Source organism: Ictalurus punctatus, chromosome 29, assembly GCF_001660625.3.
Source record: "Ictalurus punctatus breed USDA103 chromosome 29, Coco_2.0, whole genome shotgun sequence".
NCBI classification, from domain to species: domain Eukaryota; kingdom Metazoa; phylum Chordata; class Actinopteri; order Siluriformes; family Ictaluridae; genus Ictalurus; species Ictalurus punctatus.
The window spans coordinates 8,849,127-8,872,257 of NC_030444.2; the positions used below are offsets into that span (position 1 = coordinate 8,849,127).

Here is a 23,131-nt window from a genome sequence, read left to right on the forward strand (position 1 = left end):
AACTGCAATGTGACCAACAATGAGCAGTGAGTTTACTAAGGCAAATGAGCTAAATCATTTCTATAATCTCCCCCTTCACCCATTGTCATCCAGGGTACCTCCGCTACACACCCCCTCAACTGGCCTACAGCTGCCACCTTTCTACCCATCCCCCAGGGCAGCTCCTCACCACTACTTCACTGGTCCATCATCATCATGACCAACACATAGTGATGAGAACCCTTCACTGCACCCCTCTCTCCTCCATCCCCCAGTAGGAGTGACAAGTCATCATAAGTTTCAGCTGATGTTGTCAGCTCTAAATTGCGGAAGACCTGCCCAGACCAGCTATGCAGAGTGGTACAGCATATATACAGTCTGAAAGTGGAAAATGTCCTGAGGCTGTGGAAGACATCCTACTTGGTACCTGTGCCTAAGAAAAAAAATCCAAAGAATCTGAATGACTAAAGAACAGTAGCACTGACATCACATCTCATGAAGACCATGGAAAAGCTAGTCCTTGATCACCCCAGAAAGCAGACAACCATAACAATGGATCCCCTACAATTGGCTTACTGGCCACTTGAGGTGGTGGAGGATGCAGGAACATTCCTGCAACACAAAACTATCTCCCACTTGGAGAATTATGTGAGAATCATGTGAGAATCATGTTCTTTGACTTTTCAAGTCTGTTTAATACCATTCAGCCCACACTCCTGAGGGACAAGCTGAGGTCTGCACAGGTGGTCAATGCTCTGGTGTAATGGATCAGAGACTACCCAACCTGCAGACCTGTGTTTCTGATAGCAGATTATTAGCAGCACGGGTACTTCTCAAAGGACTGTTCTGGCTGCCTTCCTCTTTACTTTTTACACCATACATTTCAGGTACATCTCTGAGACCTGCCATCTACAAAGGTTCTCATATGGGACAGGAGGGAGGGAAGGAGGGGGGTGATAGAGGAATGTGATCAAAAGCTGTGTGGAGATGTCTCAGCTTAATCATCTTTGGCAGACTACAGGAAAAACAAAATAGATTGTGGTGGACTTCTGCAGGATGAACTCGTCTCCAGCCCTGGTGACCATACAGGTTCACAACATTGAGATACTACAGACATACAATTACCTGGGTGCACAACTGGATGACATGCTGGGATAGTCAGGGGAACACAGACAGTCTTTACAGAAAGGAGTAGAGCCAACTCTAGTCTCTGAGGTCTGAGGTCCTTCGATGTTCATTGCAATCTACTACATAGTTTTTATGAGTCAGTGGTGTAGTATTATCTTATATGTAGCTGTGTGCTGGGGTAGCAGCTTAAATGGTAAAGACACCAACAGACTCCACAGCGTTATTAGATAGGAGCGCTCAGAATGGACTGAGACTCAACTGATGGTCGAGAGGCGAATGCTAGCCAAACTCTCAGTCATTAGTACTAAACCCAACCATCCACTCCATGCTGAAATTATTGCTCTGCAGAGTACAATGATCAGCAGGCTCCTTTTGCCTCAGCTGTCACAATGCATAACCCTGTCATCACTCTCATCATCTAGTTAGCTTTTCTGTTAGTTTCTTAACTGCACAGGCTTCTGCATTTTCTTCAGTCCAAGGCTAAAAAATCAAACTAAATTTTCCATAATTTATGTCAAAAAGTGGAACTTTCATATATTCTAGATTCATTACACATAAAGTAAAATATTTTAAGCCTTTTTTGTTTTAATCTTGATGATTATGGCTTACAGCTCATGGAAATCAAAAATCCAGTATCTCAAAATATTAGAATAATCCCTGGCACGTACCGGGCAGAGCCCCGCCCCCACCTCGGCCACAACCAGAAGCCGTGGATGACTGTGGAGGTGTGTACACTGCTGAGGCCTGGAGATTCTGCTTTCAGGGTAGGTGACAAGGCGGCCCTAAGAACAGCAAGGGCCAAACTGTCCCGGGCCATCAGAGAGGCGAAGCGCGCGCACACACATAAAATCCACAGTCACTTCACGGCAACTACAGGACAACATCACCTGCCTGTGACAATGATGCCTCCTTTCCAGATGCGCTGAACAACTTCTACACTCAGTTTGAGGCGCAGAATGACGTGGTGGGAAGGAAGACCATCCCTCCTCCCAACAACCAGGTACTGTGTCTAACCACGGCTGATGTGAGGAAAACTCTACTCAGGGTCAACCCATGGAAGGCTGCTGGACCAGACAACATTGCTGGCAGAGTGCTCAGAGGATGTGCATACCAGCTGGCAGATGTACTCACTGACATGTTCAACATCTCCCTGAGCAGCATTGTCGTTCCAACGTGCTTCAAGGCCACCACCATTGTCCCCATGCCGAGGAAGTCTTCAATGTCCCGCCTCAATGACTACCATCCGGTTGCACTCACATCCATCATCAAGAAGTGCTTTGAGAGGCTCGTCCTGGGGCACATCAAGATCCTGCTGCCCCTCTCACTGGACCCCACTGCAGTTTGCGTATCACCCCAGCCGCTCAACGGATGATGCCATCATCATCACCCTACATCTAGCCCTCACCCACCTGGACAAAAAGGACACCTATGTTTGAATGCTGTTCATAGACTTCACCCACAGTCATTCCTCAGCAACTGCTTGGGAAGCTAAACTTACTGGGCCTGAACACCTCCATCTGCAACTGGATCCTGGACTTCCTGACTGTAGGACCTCAGTCAATCTGGATCGGGAACAGCATCTCCAGCACCACTACACCACAGGGGCCCCCCAGGGCTGTGTGCTCAGTCCACTGCTGTTCACTCTGCTGACTCATGACTGTGCAGAAACACACAGCTCCAATAACATCATCAAGTTTGCTTATGACATAACTGTGGTGGGTCTCATCAGAAAGAACGATGAGTCAGCATACAGAGAGGATGTGCAATGGCTAACAGACTGGTGCAGAGCCAACAACCTGTCTCTGAATGTGGACAAAATGAAAGAGATGGTTGTTGACTTTAGAAGAGCATGGAGCGACCATGTCCACTGAATATCGACGAATCCTCAATGGAGATCATCAAGAGCACCAAATCCTTTGGTGTCCACCTGGTGGAGAACCTCATCTGGTCCCGCAACACCAGCTCCATTGCCAAGAAAGCCCAATAGCATCTCTACTTTCTGAGAACGCTGAAAAAAGCCCATCTCCCACCCCTCATCCTCACCATGTTCTACAGAGGAACTATTGAGAGCATCCTGAGCAGCTGCATCACTATCTGGTTTGGAAATTGCACCTTATCGGATTGCAAGACCCTGCAGTGGATAATGAGGACAACTGAGAAGATCATTGGGCTCTCTCTTCCCTACATCATAGACATTTACACCACACGCTGCATCCGCTAAAAAGCCACCAGCATAGTGGATGACCGATACATCCCTCACACAAACTCTTCACCCTCCAGCCGTCTGGAAAAATACTCAGAGACTGGACTGACACACACACACACGCACACGTGCACACACACACTCTGAACTGAACACCATCCCACTCCCACTGTAATATTTGCATATTTCCTCCATCGACTCTATTGTATTTTTGCTGCTACTGTACTTATAAAAGATGTTGGATTTCATTTCTTGTCACTATTACGCACTTTACCTGTTTGCTACTGCAATAACCGCTGTGTCCATATTTGGTATAAGGTAATCTGCGAAATACTAAGTCATAGCATGTTAAGTTTACATTTACACCTTTTAAATTATTTTGTTACTCTTTGGCACCTATCTTTTGCACTACCAATTGTATATTGGACATTAAAACTGTGTACTGGTCGGCGCTGAACTGTCACTTACTGTCCCTATTGTCCTGTTTTAGTAGTACTGTACTGTCTTGTGTTACACATTTGCATGTGCACTTTATGTGCACTGTATATGGTTGAAATTACAATAAAGCCACTTGAACTTTGAACTTCTTAATCTAGCATTTATTTTATATATTATAACTGTAAACTGTTATTTTGCATACTGTTATTTTATTTAATTGTCCCTCTCAGCATGGTCCTGAACACAACAAGTGCTGCTTTTATGTTTTGTTTTGGGTTCTTGTTTGCTTTTGTCATGTGCCATTCGTCCTGTCCTAGTTCTGTCTCTAATGTGTTCATCTGTTCTATGCCTTCATTTAAAAAGAAAAAAAAAAAAGAAAAAGAAAAAAAAGTTATTCTACCTTGTTGTTTCTGTTCAGTGTTGCGAAGTGTTATGTCCAGGCATTGTTTTCTAGGCCCTGTTCTGAGTGTAGTACTTCCTGGTTTTGACGCTCACCCTGTTTTCACCGTTTTATGATTATGTATTATCATAGTTTGTTGCTATTTGGCTGTGTTCTGATCCCTGTAATGGAAGGAATCTTGGATTTCGTGCCATTCTAGGTGAACTGTTTTATTATTATTATTATTATTATTATTATTATTATTATTATTATTATTTAGGTATAAAGTACATCTTTTGGAAGGGACATTACATTTATTTTCATTTGTAACATTCCACGGATTCTGATGATCTTTTCTGATTTTCTAAACCCTATAACAATAGCAAATAATATAATACGGTATTACCAATTTTAGGATTTGCTCATTTATACACAGATATACAAAGTGATTCAAGCCATTTTTAACACATCTTTGGTTAAAAAAAAGAATTTAATATATTAAATGTTTTAATTGTTTGATCTCTATGTTCTGCTGCCTCATGGCAGCTAATAAGAGTCTGACAGAAAATGAAGTCTCTGGTGCCTTGTAGAGAGAGAACATTAGCATAGAGCTACCATATAATCATGTGGTTACCATGACACGTCTGAAACAGCTTGAGGGACTTCCTTTATGGGATTTGGAACACAACTAATGAGAAGGCAAACAGATTAGATAATGAAACCTAAGTCCGGTTGTAACACCAGAGTGAAAGGCAGCAAACATACTGATTATGGCTTTTGGAGGTTAGTCTAAATGTTGTTAGTTTACTTTGGGCTGTAGTTTACTCTGGTGATATAGCATGAAACTAGTGCAGATTCTTGTTAGCTGAGTAGAAACTCCAGTAATAGTTCAAATGAAAACTAATTTTCACATTCATAGAAGTATTTAAGTAATGTCAGGTTTATCCAGGATAATCACAGGACATTTTTTTTTCTAATAATCTTAAGGTGCCAAATAGTTATGATGAAAGTAATGATGCATTGTGTAATGATGACAATGGGGTTCTGTTTGTGTGGAGGTCTGGGAAATCCATGTCAAGTTTTAATGAATACTGAGGTTCTTCTGTCAATAATATACTTTGTCATCTCTACTTTAAGAAAACATAAATATACAGTGATGAGAAAAAATATTTCTTGTGTTTTTGTGTATATCTCATATTAAATAGTTTTAGCTCTTCAAACGAAATACAACATAAAACAAAGGCAACCTGAGTAAACAGACAATACAGTTTTTATTTATTTATTTTTATTGAAGAAAAAAACATGTATCCAACACCTATCACTCATGTGAAACACTAATTGCCCCCTTAAACTTAAAATCTGATTGTGCCACCTTTAGCAGCAATAACTCCAACCAAATGCTTCCGAGTGCTGGAGATTGGTGTTTCACTTACTTCTAAGACTAGGACTTACTCCTATGCTTTGGATCATTGTCTTGCCGCATAATCCAGTTGTGTTCGAGTTTCAACTTACGGACTGAAGTCTAGACATTCTCCTTCAGGATTTTCTGCTAGAGAGGAGAATTCATGTTTCCCTCAATTATTGCATGTTCCCCAGGCCCTGAAGCAGCAAAGAATCCTAACACCATCACACTGCCACCACCATGCTTGACCATAGGTATGATGGAATTCTGTGTTTGGTTTACACCAGATGTAATGGGACTACTGTCTTCCAAACAGTTCCACTTTCAACTCTTCAGTCCACAGAATATCCTCCCAAAAGTTTTAAGGATCATCAAGGTGTGTTTTGGCACAATTCAGACGAGCCTTAATGTTCTTCTGGGTTAGAAGTGGTTTTCACCTCACCACTCTTCCATGGATGCCATTTTGTCCGGTGTCTTTCTGATAGTGGCATCATGAACAGTGACCTTTATTGATGCAAGAGAGGCCTGTAGGTCCTTTGGTGTTGTCCTGGGCTCTTTGGTGACTTCCTGGATGAGTAGTTGCTATGCTATTGGAGGAATTTTGGAAGGTCAGCCACTTCTGGGAAGGTTCACTACTGTGTTGAGTTTTTCCATTTGGAAATAATGTCTCTCACTGCTGTTCTTTGGAGTCCCAGAGCCTTTGAAATAACTTTGTGGCCCTTCAAAAACTGATGTATTTCAATCACCTTCTTCCTCATCATTTCTGGAATATCTTTCAATTTTGACATAGTGTGTTACTGGGTAAGACCTTTTAACCAACTTTATGCTGTTGAAAAAGTTCTATTTAAGTGTTTATTTGATTGAACAGGTTTTGCAGTAATCAGGCCTGGTTGCGTCTAGTCCAGCTGAATCCTATTATGAATGCCATTTCATAGATTTGGGGAAATTATTAACTATGGGGGCAAATAAATTTTCACACAGGCCCAGTTAGTATTGTATAACTTTATTGCTTCAATAAATAAAAATTGTCATTTTGTGTTTACTCAGGTTGGCTTTGTATTATCTTAGATTTTGCTTTAATTTCTGAAACAATTTAGTATGACAAATCAGGAAAATTCTTTTTCACAGCACTGTATTTTCCCTAAATGTACACTTTCTAACTTTGCTTTGATATCTGCCTGCAAAGATTATGTTTGGTAATGAGCCAGTTTAACAACTGCAGCAGAAAATTCTGTCAGTTTGCCTAAAAATGTCTAAAACCTTGCTAGTTTCTCATGCTTTCATTAAGTTTTTGGATGGTTACATGCCGTATGCAATTGACATAAGCCTAATAAACTCCTGTAACCAGATATCAGCTATGAAAATGAGAAGAGTGCTTAGACACTCTGTATAGATGACAGTTTTAAAATGTTTAAATAATGTAATATAAAGACATTAATAAAAAATAAATTCAGTCAATAAAACAGAAATTACTTTTACCTCAGGAGACTGATGTGGATGATATTAATTATCAAAGTTAGATCTGATCTCACATTTTTAGCATTTTTAGTAGTAATCTAATTATTGACCTTACTCTGAGTAAGACAATATTGTGATTAAGATGTTTGCATGAGTCGCTTTTAGAATACTCCTTTCATGTTCAGGTTTTACATGTTATAGAACATAGATCGATTAACAGCACACGTCATTACGTCCCCACGTCACACCGTCTGACGTTCCCTCCAGAATTTCACGTATCAACATACAGTTCGTCTTCATTATGGTACCGTATACAGTTTTGGGTGTTTTTATTTAAAATTTTTACAAACGCTTCAAGTACGGTTAATTATTTGTCATGCTGTACGTGCAAATAGACGACTGCTTGAAACCGTGGGCTGCGTCCCAAACCGCGTACTTACCTACTACATAGTAGCCGAGATACATGTATTTCGTCTACTATAGGCCTATAGTAAGTAAGTACGCAGTTTCGGACGCAGCCGTGCTCTCTTGGTTGCTGTAAAATGGTTGAACACTGCCATGTGTGATCGTGTCCTGTTGCAAAATGCGGTGAAAACTCTCACACGACGTTAATAGTGTGATTAAGGTGTGTACATGTCTGTAATACACGTCAATAATGCGACTAAAACAGGAGTACTCCACATGTCTTAATTCCATTTGTGTTTACTTCGAGTATGACCTTAATCGGATTAAGGGCATTAAAAATTGCTGTTTACATGGTAGTCTCTTAATCAGAGTATTGTCTTAATCAGGTTAATATTGGGTTATTGTTGCCCATGTAAACGTACTGACTGATATATAACAAACTCTCAAGCTCTTAGGGCTCTAAAGTACTGAAATGCAGAACAATGGAAGTGCCCCTTTTCTTCTTCTTCCTCTTCTTCACATATCTGTTACAATTCTGCCAAGTGTAAGACACTGTCTTCCTCAAATCAGTTCTGAAGACTTAATAGTTCATGGGAAAACTTCTTACTATCCTTGTTTTACAACATTTCTTCTAATGATCTTATATTTTGGATTGCTTTCTCAGTACACTCCTCTTCAGGTTTGGTGGCTACATTTCTACAGTGAATCATCTAAACTCATTGTAATTTTAAATGGAAATAATTCACTAAACTGTGAAAAATATTAAGTGAATAAACCTTATTAAAAAGAAGAACACAGTTAAGAAGAATGCATGTTTAAACATGAAACGAATAACCTGGATAAATAAATGGGTATTTCCCATTTTTGTCCTCAACTAACATTGAGTTGTGTGGAAATGCACTTCAAGATGCTGACACTTAAAAGTGAAGTCCTTTAACCTTGGTCTAACATTGCTATCATTAGCAACTCCGCATAGCATGCTCTAAGTTTCTCACATGTTTTACTTTCAGCTGAGGTGTAGGAATTCTGCAGATGTCAGCACGTATCACCATTTCACTCAGTATTCAGAAGATAATGCCCTTGCCACTAGGCAGGAGACAAATGATTAAAGTGATTTGTGGTGACTGTAAGAGATGAGCCATCTGTTGAACACTTTGTGGTGCAACTAAGTAGACAGTTTTTCCTCAGCACTGTTTAAGCTATTCAATTTCAGTGCTGAATGAAATTACAGTTAAAGCTTGGGTTATTCGACCCAAGAACAACTTCAACGTTGATGAATACACCATGGCAAGCTGCAGCTTGTTGCAGTACACATATAGATACTTAGATAACTCAGATGTGCAATGTTTACCAATTCCAATCTTGTCAGGGTGGCTACCAGATGTCAGATAATCCAATAGTCCATTGCTGACTGTTGTATCAATAATCTGGCCCCAGTATTGGATGTCTAAGTTCACCTCAAACCAATCCTTGCTAACTGTCTAACAATCTAACCATGCTAACCAATCCTCTTCACAGATCTTTAGCTGTGTCCGGATATCCCTACTACCCTACTATACAGTAGGCGAAAAGCAGTATGCCAAATGAGTAGTATGTCCAAATTCTCAGTATTCATAAAACAGTAGGCAAGAAACACGCAGATGACCTACTGCTTCTGCTGAGATTCTGAGATGCTGAGATGATGGAACCACTGGACACTGTGGATACTGCACTATATCATAAGGCAATGGGATTGGTGCGGAAGAGCTATCAGAATCAAATATGGCACGTCGGCTCTTTTGAAGCTGACAATGCCAACATGGCGGATGTAGCACATCCAGATTGTATTCATGCTTACCACCTATACTGATCAGTACATACTGTATTAATGGTCGAGCAGTAGGTACTGAATAAAATGCAGTAGCTACTGTCACATTATGCGATTTCGGATGCAGCCTTAGTGTTATCTTCTTTCTGACATTTTTGGATTAAATTAGCAAAACCTTGAGATTGGAAAAAAAATACAGAATTAAACTGTTGTATAAATGTAGTTAAGTAGTATATATCAGGGGTATCAACTAAAATTTGGTCCAGCTACATACATTTTCTTGCTTACAAAGGCCAGGAATGGTGACAACAATTACATTTTAATGCTCAATCATTAAAACTTAGTGTTAAAAATAAGTTTGAAGTATTCATATTTTGTTTCACAGTTGTGATTCATGTTACCGCCATTGACTAGGGCCATGAACTCTGAACAGATAAGACATCTGGTTTGAAATTGATGCATAATTAAATTTTTTGTCCATTGACTTAATTATCTTTAAACATTCTATTTCTGAAACTGACTCTTTTATTTTTAAACAAGTCATGTTAGTATGCTGATCAGAGAAGGTAAATAAAATGAAAAATCTTTGAAACTCTGAACACTATCCTTTCTGTGCTAATATCTCTAGCCCTGTAGCTAGTCTCTGATCTCAGGAACAGCCATCAGCTAAATATTTTACATAAATGCTTGCTATTAGATAAGCCTCAACAGAGGTTCTGCTACAGACGCTGAGCTGGTTCATATTTAGAAAACCGGAGTCAATGAACTTCAGCTAGTTTTGTAAATATATTTATCAACTCTGCTACAGTAAATATTTTTCCAAATACTTTGTGCTGGTCATCTGAAATATTTTGGTGGGTCTGCATTCAGTTGATAACCCTTCACATATAGAATATAGCACAATCATATTTCCCAAATCTAACATTTTACCTACCAAAGATCCATTCTACCAGAGAGAATTTAAAGGCTACATAGCTTCTATGCATATACGTTCCAGCTCTTTAATGTGAGAGATGGAAATTCTAGCTTTTTGCAAAGCCATCAGTTTATAGACAGCAGGAGTGCTGTTGTTTTGAGCCTGGACCTCAAATTGGAAGTGAGCTAAATCAATAAGATCCAAAAACAACAATATTGATTTGAATCAAAAAGGCAGACAAAAATGCTGGTGATTTATGACATTGATTCCTGCAGTAAGTGCAGGATGCTCAAGAGAGAAAGGGTTAGAATACAACTGGGTGAGTTTCAACTCTTATCCTCAGAGTTTTCTCTCTGTACTGTTGTCCAGGTTTGCTGAGGTTACCTTAGCTGGCCTAGCCTGGAAGAGGACACTTCTACTGTGCAACTTTTCACTCAACTGCCTGAATAAAAACACTTGCTTTAGGTGATATTACCTGGACATTCAATTGCTTGATTACAAAACAATCAAACCCCAGGGAATCAAGCTTATACCATGATTTTGCTGGTAAACAAATAAAGTATGGCTTGGTTAGAATTCAGCAACTTGAGGACAAACCAGCAAATTACTTTCCTTCACTGACTGGAATAGACAAACTCCAATTCATTTGACTTCATGTCTCTGGCATCACTAAACTCTTACAGTATCTTGCAAGTTAAGAGGCTTAATGAGTGACAGACTATCTGGTTGAACTTAAAGGTTAGGCAGTACTTTCTGCTGACAGGCTAGCAATGGGAGCCATCATGAACTACCAGATAGCCATCTGGTAAAGACACTACATACATAGACAGGTTCCTCTTAAAACCACTTGGATCTTATTTCAGCCTTGTCGGGGTATGGCATGGTAATGTGAAATGGAACACTGGATGGATTCCACTATTCCACCATATTGGTCATCAACTGTAACATGAACTGCTAACATCTTGATCTTCTCTTTGCTGAAACATGATGCCTTCTTGCCTTTTAAGGGTCAATCTAGTCAAACCTTGATATTTATTTTTGACTAAATATCCATCTCCAATATTCTTAATTCTTTTACTTGATTCCTTTCCTTTCTTTCTACCAAATATAATGTAGCCCATCAACACACCTCCAAAGCGAGCTCTTCCACTTCAAACTGCTTCTTGGCCATGCGGTTTTCCCCAATAGCTTTATGATAGTAGATCACCATGACATCGTACTTCTTCATCACAGATTTGTAGTTTTTGTTGGTCAGTTCATGGACACGATCCTTGCCATCATACTCGGGGATGTCCAGGACTTTTACTCCCCAACAGAGAATTCCCCAGGTGAGGAGAACAACTCCAAGCCACAAGCCCCACTTCATGTTCCCGACACTTCAATCAGTAATAAAAAATCAAAATGGTTTCCTAATTTTTTTTCTTTTTTTTGCTTTGTTCCTAACGGGAGGTCACATAAACAGTTAGGAACAAGGTCCAGTCCGTGTGTCTGCCGCCCTGAAAAGAGCAGGACTGATAATTCACACGTCCTTTTAAACACACACATGCACACAAATCTTGCTTATGACTCTGGGAGGGGGTGAGGGTGAGGAGGGGTAAATTTGTTGGAGAGAAGTTGGACTTGCATAGGCAACATGATGGAAGCAGTGGAAGAAGGTATTAGCAGCATAAAATCAGACCAGGATGTGATTGGATAACTTAAATAAGGAAGGGTGGATATGTCAAAAAGGTGGGACCAAATCTGAGCACCTGTTTAAACCACCAGAGGGGTACTGGGGTAGTGAGATGGACACTGATATGGTCCCTCAAAGAGACATAGGTACAGTTGAGCCAGCGATCAAGGCAATAAGATTCCATTTCCATATTAAGTTTTGATGACCGCTTCAACCCTAACTAAAAATAAGAGCTTGCTTGGACAGTGAAAACAGGGAAGTCTGTGGCTCTCATGCCTGTGCTGATTATGCATACATTTAGCTCACAAACTCATTTGGCTCTATTCCCTTTGTAATGCAGCAAAAAAAAAAAAAAAAAAAAAAAAAAACATGTATGTAAAATTTCTATTTCATTTATAAATCCAAAGCTAAACCAAGGAGAGTTCGTGTATGTGAGCCTGAGCCAAACAAAAATGTATATACAGACTCAGAGAGCTAGATGAGGCAGTGTCAAATTTACAGTGTGTAACTGGAGACTAGAGTTATTAATAAGTTTGACATATGACCTCTGTTCTTTTATTCTGTTGACTCAAACAGATCATAGCATTTGGAGAGGTCAAGCATGGAAAGAGGTGGAGTGTAGCCAGAGGTGGGTAATACAGCCAAAAACTTACTTTATTGAAATAAAAAAAGATAAGGGACATGGAATAAGGTACTGTATGCTTCTGTGAGCTCAATGTACTGTACATGGACTCACATCTCATTTAAAGCTATGATAAAAGCCATAAGAGTGGAACAAGAGAAGCTATTATTCCTCACCTTTTTCCCACCTGTTTTTGGACAAATCTCATTTAGAGGTTGATGAAGTCCATGATGATTGATTGATTTGACTGGTCACTTGAATTGACTGGGTTCAATTCAATCAATAAAAGTTATTGATAAGCTAAACTACTATAAATAATAACTTAAAGATAAGTAGGTGAATAATATAAAGGATGTAATATATATATATATATATATATATATATATATATATATATATATATATATATATATATATATGTTTATATATATATATATAATATAAAGAACTTTAAATATTGGACTTAATGTCTTTTTTTTCCTCAACGGACATTTGAATTGCCCCACATTTATTTAATAAATAGTTAATAAAAATTAAAATAAAATGAAAACTGTATTGACCTTAAGGGGTTCCTTGGCTACACAAGAGTTGAGAGCCTCTTTTTAGAAGATATTCATAGGCACAGGAAAATTGGCCACTTGGTGTGTTGGCTGCATAGCTTCCTAGACATATCAGTAGCTTTAAAAAGATTATATATATATATATATATATATATATATATATATATATATATATATATATATATATATATATATATATATATATAATACTAAGGTTACTGAAGACATGGATAAAAACGAAACAACAGAGATTACACATAGCCCCAGTTATTATTTGCTTATTCACCTGTATTATTTCTTTACTACACCTGTAATTGCAGGTAGACTATCATTGATGGGTATGTTAGTAACACTGTTGCTATGCAGATAGTCTTTGATTAGGCTACCCACTGCGCCACCATGCCATTAGCTTCTCATGTGCTGGAAGGTATTTTTCTTCATTTTACACAGATTCTCAACTGCCAAATCGTCAGAATGGTTGATTAGGAACTACTAGCAAGTCCTCACACAGGAGGTGGTAATCAGAATATTGGTGGAATAATGCAGTAAAAAATTAATTCATACCCATCTTCTCCAAGTTTATTGATATATTGCAAATCCACATTTTATGTGTAAACCACTACATGGAAACAGTATGGTGACACATCAGTACAACAGCACCACCAATGGTCATTAAGAACAATATACAGAATTATATGAAGAAGCAAGGTTGGGGGTGATTTCTTTCTAACCCCAGCTGTACATTCATGCAGCCTATCAAAGATAGTCATGCCAGGTGATTCCACAGAGTGAAACACCCCTTAAATCTGATTTCAAATTTAAATTTCAGTAGCAGTGATTGAGAAAGCACATGTGAAACACAGTTGCAGGTATAATGAATATGAATCCATCCATCCATCTTCTATACCGCTTATCCTTCTTCAGTGTCACGGGGGAACCTGGAGGCTATCCCAGGGAACATCGGGCACGAGGCAGGGCACACCCTGGACAGGGTGCCAATCCATCGCAGGGCACACTCACATACACATTCACACACCCATTCATACACTACAGACACTTTGGACATATGAATATGAATTAGATGGATTATTTACTATGTCATCCTTTGTAGGTAGACTGAGCACACATTGTCTAGTCAAAGTACAAATTACACATGTCTAGTGTGTGTGTGTGTGTGTGTGTGTGTGTGTGTGTGTGTGTGTGTGTGTGTGTGTGTGTGTGTGCAATGAGATCTCATGATGTGATGCATTACTCAACTCTAATAGTTTGTCAAGCTACTGTTAGTTAATAGATTTTTAATATCAGATTTTAATAATATTAATATCATCATCACCACTTTAAACTATGCATAATGTTGCAAGTAATGCCATATTGCTTATTTAGGTTAATCATATTCCTAAATGTGTACAACACCAATATTAATCAACTTATCATTTGCTGAAGGTGAGAATACATTGAAATATTATCAAAAACAAAGATCAAGGAATTTTTTTTTTTTTTTTTTTTTTTTTTTTTGGGGGCAAGCACCGACATTCAGATTTCTATTAATGCATTCATTTCATGTGGATACATAAGAGGCTATGCAGAACATCTAGAAAGTAAATATCTAGTGCAGCTATTGATCTCATTTTATCAGAAAAACAGCAGTAACAGTGAATTGGAAAGTGGAATTTAGATCTCATAAATAAATCCCACAATCCTACACCCATATGCAAAGCATGAAAGGAAGAAAAGAAAAAAACGAGTAGGAGTGATGGAAACAAGATCTGTATATCAATCCCTATATACTGTGGATGAAAAAGAATCAAGGAAGTAACTTCAGTGTACTTTAGTCATCGTTTGCAAACATGCAACAAGCAGGCCCACTCTACAGCGCCCTCACATGGCAGAGCCCAAAACAGACCACTTTCCAACTTTTACCTGTATATTTGTGCATCGTTGTGTGTGTGTGTGTGTGTGTGTGTGTGTGTGTGTGTGTGTGTGTGTGTTTGCCCGCACATGTTTGTGTGTGTGTGTGTGTGTGTGTGTGTGTGTGTGTGTGTGTGTGTGCGTGCGTGTGTGTTTGTGTGTGTGTGTGTGTGTTTGCTCGCACATGTTTGTGAGTAGGTGGCTATGTGGGTGTTCTGTTTTCTTGTGTGCAGCATTTTTCATCTCTTAATCTCTGTTTATGCTTGAGACCAGCATTTTTCTGAACCTACATATGGACTGTGAACTAAAACCAGATAGCACCAAAGCAATGAAAATTACTGTACCTGACTGCAGGTGCAAAGGAACAGAGGAAAAGGAATACGGAGAGAGAGTGAGAGAGCGAGAGAGAGAGAGAGAGAGAGAGAGAGAGAGAGAGAGAGAGAGAGAGAGAGAATAAATTGCACACCTAAAATCCAAAGAGCTTATTAAGCGAATCAATGGTCGTGACCATGATGTTGCATTTCAACTCCAGGGAGATAGCTTCTGTTTGTACCAGAATGTTCGATCTTTTATCTTTGCTTTACATGAATGCATTAAAATGCTTATCAGTAAATAAACATCAAAACTATTATTATGACATGCTTACCACACTTTTATTTAAAGTTTACCTATCCTGAACATGAACATGAAAATCAACCATATCCTTGGTAAACCTTTACTATTGACGATTGGTTTACCTCACACATCTGTCTTCTATTGTAATCATACTTTTATTTCATTTCTAATTGTAATTTCTCTTGCATCCTCAGGATGATCAGTATGGATGGTCCTGGGTTCTTGTAAAGCTGTGTTGTGATCATTTGTTAATTTAAGTATGTTTAAAAGGATGTTAAAAAGTAGCCATATGCCAGTAAAATGGAAATACTGATTGGATGCACAATACTTGAAGACATAGGAGCCAGGTGGGTTGATCTATTAAGCAGTCTTTTTAGCTTTACTGTTAGGCACTAAATAGTGCTTTTCAGATGCTCGATTTCAGATAATCAAACATAAATAGAACAGTTTTCTTGTGCTTTTAGCTAGCTTAGTCTCTGCAGGGTTTCCATCTTTCTCTGGGCAACATGTTGACAAAAATACAGGCACATATTTAGGCTTCTGTAAATAACACACAAGTGTAGAGAATCACTCATTATATGCTCACTGCCTCCAACCCCTCATTCTCTCTGAAGAAAATTAGTACCCATGAGGAATCAAAAGTCCAAGGGCTGAAGTTTGACCTGATCCATAATCCTCCTACCTGGGCTGAGTCGAAGTAAAGGTCCAGGGGTGGAAACATCTCAGTGTGTTTCAGGTTGGATAACAGTGTTGATGAAAATTTTGGTATTGCATGGCTAATGGGTTAAGGGTTATGGTTATAGAAGGCATTGGTTCAGGTCCAGCTCTACCCCTGCAATTTTGGTTCTGCTGCTCAAGCACACCGCTATTGACACAACACCAGACGCACCCTGCCATTGATTACCCACCCTAGTGAGAGAGAAAATCCACCACAGCCTGTTTTTTGTGCAATCAGTTATGTCCTGGTGATGTCCAAATAATTAGGCACAAACCTGCAATAATGGGAACAGCCAGCCCCAAGCACTGTCTCACCTCTTTTTTGGTCTTGGGTCTCAAGCAGGCTGAAATTATTAAATTGAGAACCCATCTGACCATGCCCCAATAGGAAGCCCTGACAACATCCTTCTACCCACCCAAAAGCATACTTTTTAGTGTTTGCTGTGAGTTCGGCCCATCTCAGGGATTTCAGGATAGTTCCCAAATGCTGTGCCACTGCTAGCCATTTCTATAGATAATTATATTATTAAAAAGGCATACAAGCTGAACGTAATTTTGTCCATGAATTGTTGAAATGACCCTTGAACAAGCAGAAAGGTTGTTACAAATTGGTGTAATCCATTTGGATACTGGAGAAAAAACTGTCAAAGGAATCTGCCAGTAACCCTTACTCAAGGGTCCTTACTCAAATCGAGTGTTGAATAAAAGAGAGTTGTGCTCAACTGATTAAGCAGTTCATCAATGCACAGCAATGGAAAGCATCAAACTGCAACACTGCACTGACTTTTCTAAAGGCTGCTGGCCCAAATTTAGCCTATTACCCAAAGACACTTAAAATTCAACATAGAAGCAAATACTCACATCTGTGAACCCAGTTGGAGATAGAAAAAAAGACACCAGCCGTGAGTGAGAAGAAGCAAGGGTCCAGATTTATTGGTTCCATTCCACCACACGAGATCCACACCGATGAGAATTCTCAGAAGTGATCTGACACCTGGAGCTCAAGCTCCAGTATTTATACTGTATTTACACAGTAGATAACCAATATATTTCAGAAAGACTATGATATCAATACCAATAGGGTTAAAAAAAGAGCTCATCTACATTACCATTTTGTTTTGAAAGAAGCTTATCAAATCTACCATTATGTTTTGAAAGAGGACTTTCTGGATACCATTATGTTTTGAAAGAGGACTTTCTGGATACCATTAGGATCGAAAGTGGGAGAGAGACAAAACAATTTAGAGAGACCTTGGTCTCACTCGCGGAGGCAGCTTGACTCAGCTACCCTTATAAATGGCTACTCATGGTTTTCTCTTAAAATTAAGGCCTTCCTTGCGAAACAAGAATCTTTATCATCTGAATTATGAGTAAGTTTCTTTTACATTTTTCTGTATTTATGGTTTATAATTTACTTTCATATTTGCTCTATACCTCTATTTTCTATATAGTTATACTGCTTGCAAATGGTTTACTGTACTTCCTACTTCATAATATCATTATATTACCCTTCTAATATCCTACATATCCTACTACTCTTTATATTACCCTTATAATATCTTAATGCTCCTTTTTATTATTCTTATAAAGTTATAATGTTATGTGTGTGTGTGTGAGAGAGAGAGAGAGAGAGTGTGTGTGCGTGGGTGTTATGTCTGCACGCCTGCCCTTGACTGTACGAGAGTGTGTGTGTTTCTCAGCCTGCACGCCTCAGTTCTTATATTTCTCTATGACTAATAAACCATAGTGTGTTTACTCTTAAAAGATCTTAAAGTGTGAATCCAATTCGTCAATATCCGCCTAATACCGCTTCTGTGTGTCTAGGTGCCCGTCGTCATTTTTCCTTCTCTCCTTTACTGGAGGGGCTGGATTTGAATCTGACCATTCTTCTCTCTTCTCACCTGTCAGTCCGCTGTACTCTCAGTGGTCTCCTTATTTCTCCTTTGCTGACTATCCCATGTCACCAGGACACACCCCATTTTCTTCCCCCTACCGCTCTCCCCAAGATTACGCACCCACCAGTCTTGTGAATTTTCAATAAAATTACATATTACTCATACTAGGTCTCCCTCATGTTTATTTCATGTCACTTTTATCCAAAACAAGACCTCTGGACCAGTTCACTGTGGAAACTAGGACCACAGTGCTGTTCCAATCTCTATGGATCTCCTTGATTCCTCCCATGTCAGTCATACCCTGGAGTTCTTCCTGAACCACTTTTTTGTGTTCAGGTAATCTGTAGGGATGGCTGCATACAACCATTTCCCATTTCAATGTGGTCTTCTATGTAGTTAGTGAAAACAAGTAGTTTCACGTACCGTAGAGAATACGGAAGCAGATGCAGGTGACAGATTCAGGCAGTATAATCCAGAGGAGTAGTCAAAGTTCGTAGTCGAGAAACATTCGAGGGTCACGCAATCATGCAAACAAAACAAAATGTGGAAAGACAGAAATCGAGGTTGGGGGACGTAAGCAATGGTCAAAGTCACTTTGCAATAAACACCGTAGAAAAGGCTTGGATAACAACAGAGAAACAAATCAGCTGAACGTTTATTTCGCAAAGTCTGCATGCATACAAAGTATCTTATATGCTGTGGTGAGAGGGTGGTAATGATTGGCTGCAGGTGTGTGTGATCAGAACTCCAGGGAAGGTGAGCGCAAGTGGGAAATGTAGTTCTCAGCGGCCATGTTTGAAGTAAGTGTTCCTTCTCGGGAAACCGAGTCGTGGCTGGGATGAGATATGACAGAATGGCCCCCCAAAAGGCTCACTCTGGGAGCAGAGTCCTTTCTGGGTTTCCCCCGAGGTCGTGGACCGGGAAGTTCAGGGTGAGCTGCATGGAAGTCCTTACAGAGCTGTGGGTCCAGGATGTCTTGCGTCGGAATCCAGTATTGTTCTTCTGGTCCGTAGCCCTCCCACTCAACTAAAACCCCTCCTGCGCCTAGAGTTGAGGATATTCTTGATTCAATTCAATTCAATTCAATTTTATTTGTACAGCACTTTTTACAATAGACATTGTCTCAAAGCAGCTTTACAGAAATCAAGTATGCAGGTTGCCCATCGATCTCCAGTGGTACAGGAGGGGTTTCGGAGGGCACCTCCATGGCTAGAGGTCCTGTGATAACGGGCTTAAGTCGTGACACATTTAAGGAGGGGGCTATGCGACTGTGTTGAGGTAATTCCAGACGGTAGGTGACCTCATTGATTTGTTTTAGGATCTTGAATGGCCCCGTGTATCTTGGGGTGAGTTTTTTGCAGACATGTGGTTGTCTCAAGTCCCTTGTGGACAACCAAACCCTATCGCCAGGCTGGTAATGTGGATGCTCACTGCGGCGGCGATCAGCTCTACACTTGTAGGTGTGTGCTGTCTGTCTCAGGCGCTGGTGTGTGTTGGACCAAACGTGTTTGCTCCTCTGGAACTACTGATCCACTGCTGGTGATTCTGTGGGAGTCGCATTCCAAGGAATCAGTGGGGGTTGGTAACCTAGTATGCACTGAAATGGTGTGAGGCCCGTGGCTGAGTGTTGTAGTGAATTTTGTGTGTACTCGGCCCACGGGAGGAATCTGCTCCAATCCTCGGGATTTGAGGTACAGAATGTCCTAAGGAACCGGTTTAATTCCTGGTTGACTCGTTCCACTTGGCCGTTAGCTTGTAGGTGATAACCAGATGTGAGATTGGCGGTGATCCCCATTTTTTTCCATAAAACTGGACCATTCCCTGGATGTGAAGTGAGGTCCTCGATCACTGACTATTTCCTCTGGGATGCCAAAGTACCTGAATACATGCTGAAATAGTAATTCGGCTGTCATGAATGCGGTGGGCAGGGCGTCTAGTGGAACGAGCCTTACTGGCTTAGAAAATTGGTCCACTGTTACTAGAATGGTTGTGTTACCTTGGGACTTGGGTAGATCTGTAACAAAGTCAATAGAGATATGTGACCATGGGCGTTCTGGTACGGGTAGAGGTTTGAGCTTGCCAGCAGGAAGTGTCCGTGGTACTTTACTCTGATCACATGATGAACATGATGCCACCACTCTGTGTATCTCTCTCTCATATTAGGCCACCAGTACTTTTCCCATAACAGATGGTAGGTGCGTTGTGCCCCTGGGTGACCTGTGCAAACCACCGTGTGGGCCCAGACGATGAGTTCCTGTCAGTACCATTCAGGCATGAATCATCTTCCCAAAGGGCATGTTTCTGGAACTTGTGACTGGGGAATGTTCTCTAGCGCTTGATCCAGCTCCCACTCCAGGGCACTAATAATACATGAGGGTGGTAAGATGTATTCTTCGTTGTTCCTCAGAACCTCAGTGTTGTCCAGAAGAGACAGGGCGTCAGCCTTAGTATTCTTGGATCCGGGTCGGTATGACAGGGTGAACTGGAACCTGGTGAAAAACAGTGACCATCGGGCTTGACGGGGTGACAACCTCTTTGCAGTACGTAGATAAGTTCTTGTGATTAGTGAATATGATGAAAGTGTGTAGCTCCCTCCAGCCAGTGTCGCCATTCTTCCAGGGCTAGCTTAACAGCCAAAAGTTCTCTATTACCCACATTGTATTTTCTTTTGGCAGGTGATAGTTTACGTGAAAAGAATGCCACAGGATGGAGTTTGGCCTCTCTCCGAAACGCTGTGAGAGAACAGCTCCTACGGCTCTCTCTGATGCATCGACCTCAACCACAAATGGTTTGGGTGGGTCTGGGTGCTTGATAATGGGAGCGTTTGTTAAGGCCTTCTTCAGCTGATCTAGGGCTGCTTGGGCAGCTGGGTTCCATGGCAGGCGTTTAGGCTTTCCTTTCAAAAAGGACGTCAGTGGGTTTGCTGTGGAGCTGAAATTTCTGATGAACCTTCTGTAGAACTTGGTAAAACCCAGGAATCTCTGTAGCTCCTTCATGGTTGCAGGCGTAGGCCAGTCTACTACTGCTTTCACTTTTACTTGGTCCATGGTAACCCCCTCAGGGCTGATGATGTACCCCAGAAAGGAAATGGTGTCCTTAAGGAACTCACACTTTTCGGCTTTGATGTAAAGCTGGTGCTGGAGTAATCTTTGCAGGACTTTACGGGCATGGTGAACATGCTCCTCCTTGGAACTGGAATAGACAAATATCGTCGATGTACGTGATTACATTACGTCCCAGCATGTCCCTTAAGACATTGTTGATTAGACACTGGAAGACAGAGGGAGCGCTAGAAAGCCCATACGGCATTACCAGGTATTCCTAGTGCCAAGAGGTGGTGCTAAAACCCGTCTTCCACTCGTCTCCCTCTCTGATCCGGACCAGGTTGCATGCACTGCGGAGGTCCAGCTTTGTGAAGATGGTGGCAGCGCGAAGTTGTTTTAGAGCAACTGGTACTAACGGAAGAGGGTTAGCGATACTTGATACAGCATTGGTTTAAACCCCTGTAGTCTATGCATGGTCTTAGCCCTCCTCGCTTCTTCTCCACAAAGAAGAATCCTGCGGAGGCAGGGGACGTAGAAGGTCTTATGTAACCCTGTTGTAGTGCCTCTTGGATGTACTCCTCCATAGCTCTCTGTTCAGTCTGTGATAGTGGGTAAACCCTTCCTCGGGATGGCGTAGTTCCCAGAAGCAGATCAATGGTGCAGTTGTAGGGCCGATGAGGTGGTAATCCACTAGCCTTTTCTTTGCTAAACGCCTCGCTGAGGTCCTGGTATTCAGTGGGAATGTGGACTGTGGAGGTTTTGTTTGGGCTCTCGATGGAGGTGGTTGCTAGCGTGATCACGGGTGTCTGAAGACAATGGTTGATCCAATGGGGGGACTAGTGCGTGATCTCCTTGTGAGTCCAGGAAATAATTGGGTTGTGGTGTTCTAACCAGGGGAGGCCTAGCACCACTGGATGTCTGGCAGACACCGTGACATAGAACACCATGCTCTCCTAATGGAGTGCGCTGGTCCGGAGGTTGAGTGGTTCAGTACAATGCGTGATGAACACCCCCCCCCCCCCCCCCCCCAATGGGGGCCCTATCAATGGTGTGATTAGTGGACGAATGGGGATGTTGTGCTGCTGTATGGTGGTCTGGTCAATAAAAATCCCTGCTGCTCGTGAGTCACTCAGTGCTTCTAAGGTACAGCACAGTCCTGAATATTCTACTATGACAGGTAGCAAGAATGCAGATTGAACTACGCTCTGGGTTAAAGGACCCAAACTCACCCCTGGCTGATGTAGCTTAGCCGTTCCATTGTTTCCTACATCATGGCATTGCTTGAGAGGGCATTGTCTGACGAAGTGCTTCTCCTCACCGCAGTAGAAGCAACGAAGCTTGTGACGCCGTCTCTCTCTCCCCTCCGTATTAACCCGCGCCCATCCCAGCTGCATGGGTTCAGCGGGGAGACTTGGCACCGCAATATCCGCCTTGCTGCATACTGGGCGGTGGCTCTGTAGCAGGCGGTCTAGGCGAATAGCCAGACTAATAAGTGAATCTAGAGTTAGCTGATCATCGCGACATGCCAGTTTTGTCACTATATCTGGGTTCAATCCCTGGTGAAACATAGTCTTGAGGGCGGGTTGGTTCCATCCACTCCTGGCCGCGACAGTACGAAACTCTAAAGCATAATCCGCTACGCAGCGTGTCCCTTGCTTCAGGGTCAGTAGTTCCTCCCTGGTCTCCCGGTTGTCTGGAGAGTGATCAAAGACGATCCGAAACTGCTCCGTCAGTTGATCCATGGTAGTGATGGTGCTGTCTCCCTGTTCCCATTCCTCCGTGGCCCAGAGCAAAGCTCTCCCGGTCAGTAGCTCCATGAAATGGATCATTTTCCGACTCTCCGGCATGCCTGGGTAGCTGGAGAAAAACAGGGAGCACTGGAGGAGGAAACCCCGGCAGCGTGCCGGATCTCCGTCGTATTTCTCCCGCGCCGGTATGGGAGGAAAATGCGTAGTCGTCCGTGTAGTGGTGATCCATCACCAC

At 41.3% G+C, this 23,131-nt stretch overlaps 1 protein-coding gene across 2 annotated transcripts in view; it reads right to left on the reverse strand.

Annotated features, from left to right (window-relative positions):
• Positions 1-11,638, reverse strand: part of casq1b (calsequestrin 1b) — a 50,193-nt gene extending 38,555 nt beyond the window's left edge. Inside the window, exon 1 of one of the 2 annotated variants that reach the window (XM_017461672.3) lies at positions 11,245-11,638. In XM_017461672.3, the coding sequence (XP_017317161.2) occupies positions 11,245-11,481 (237 nt within the window). In that variant the 5' untranslated portion in view covers positions 11,482-11,638. The remainder of the gene's footprint in view (positions 1-11,244) is intronic. The other variant, XM_017461673.3, reaches the window with a different exon arrangement.
• Between the last annotated feature and the right edge of the window lie 11,493 nt (positions 11,639-23,131).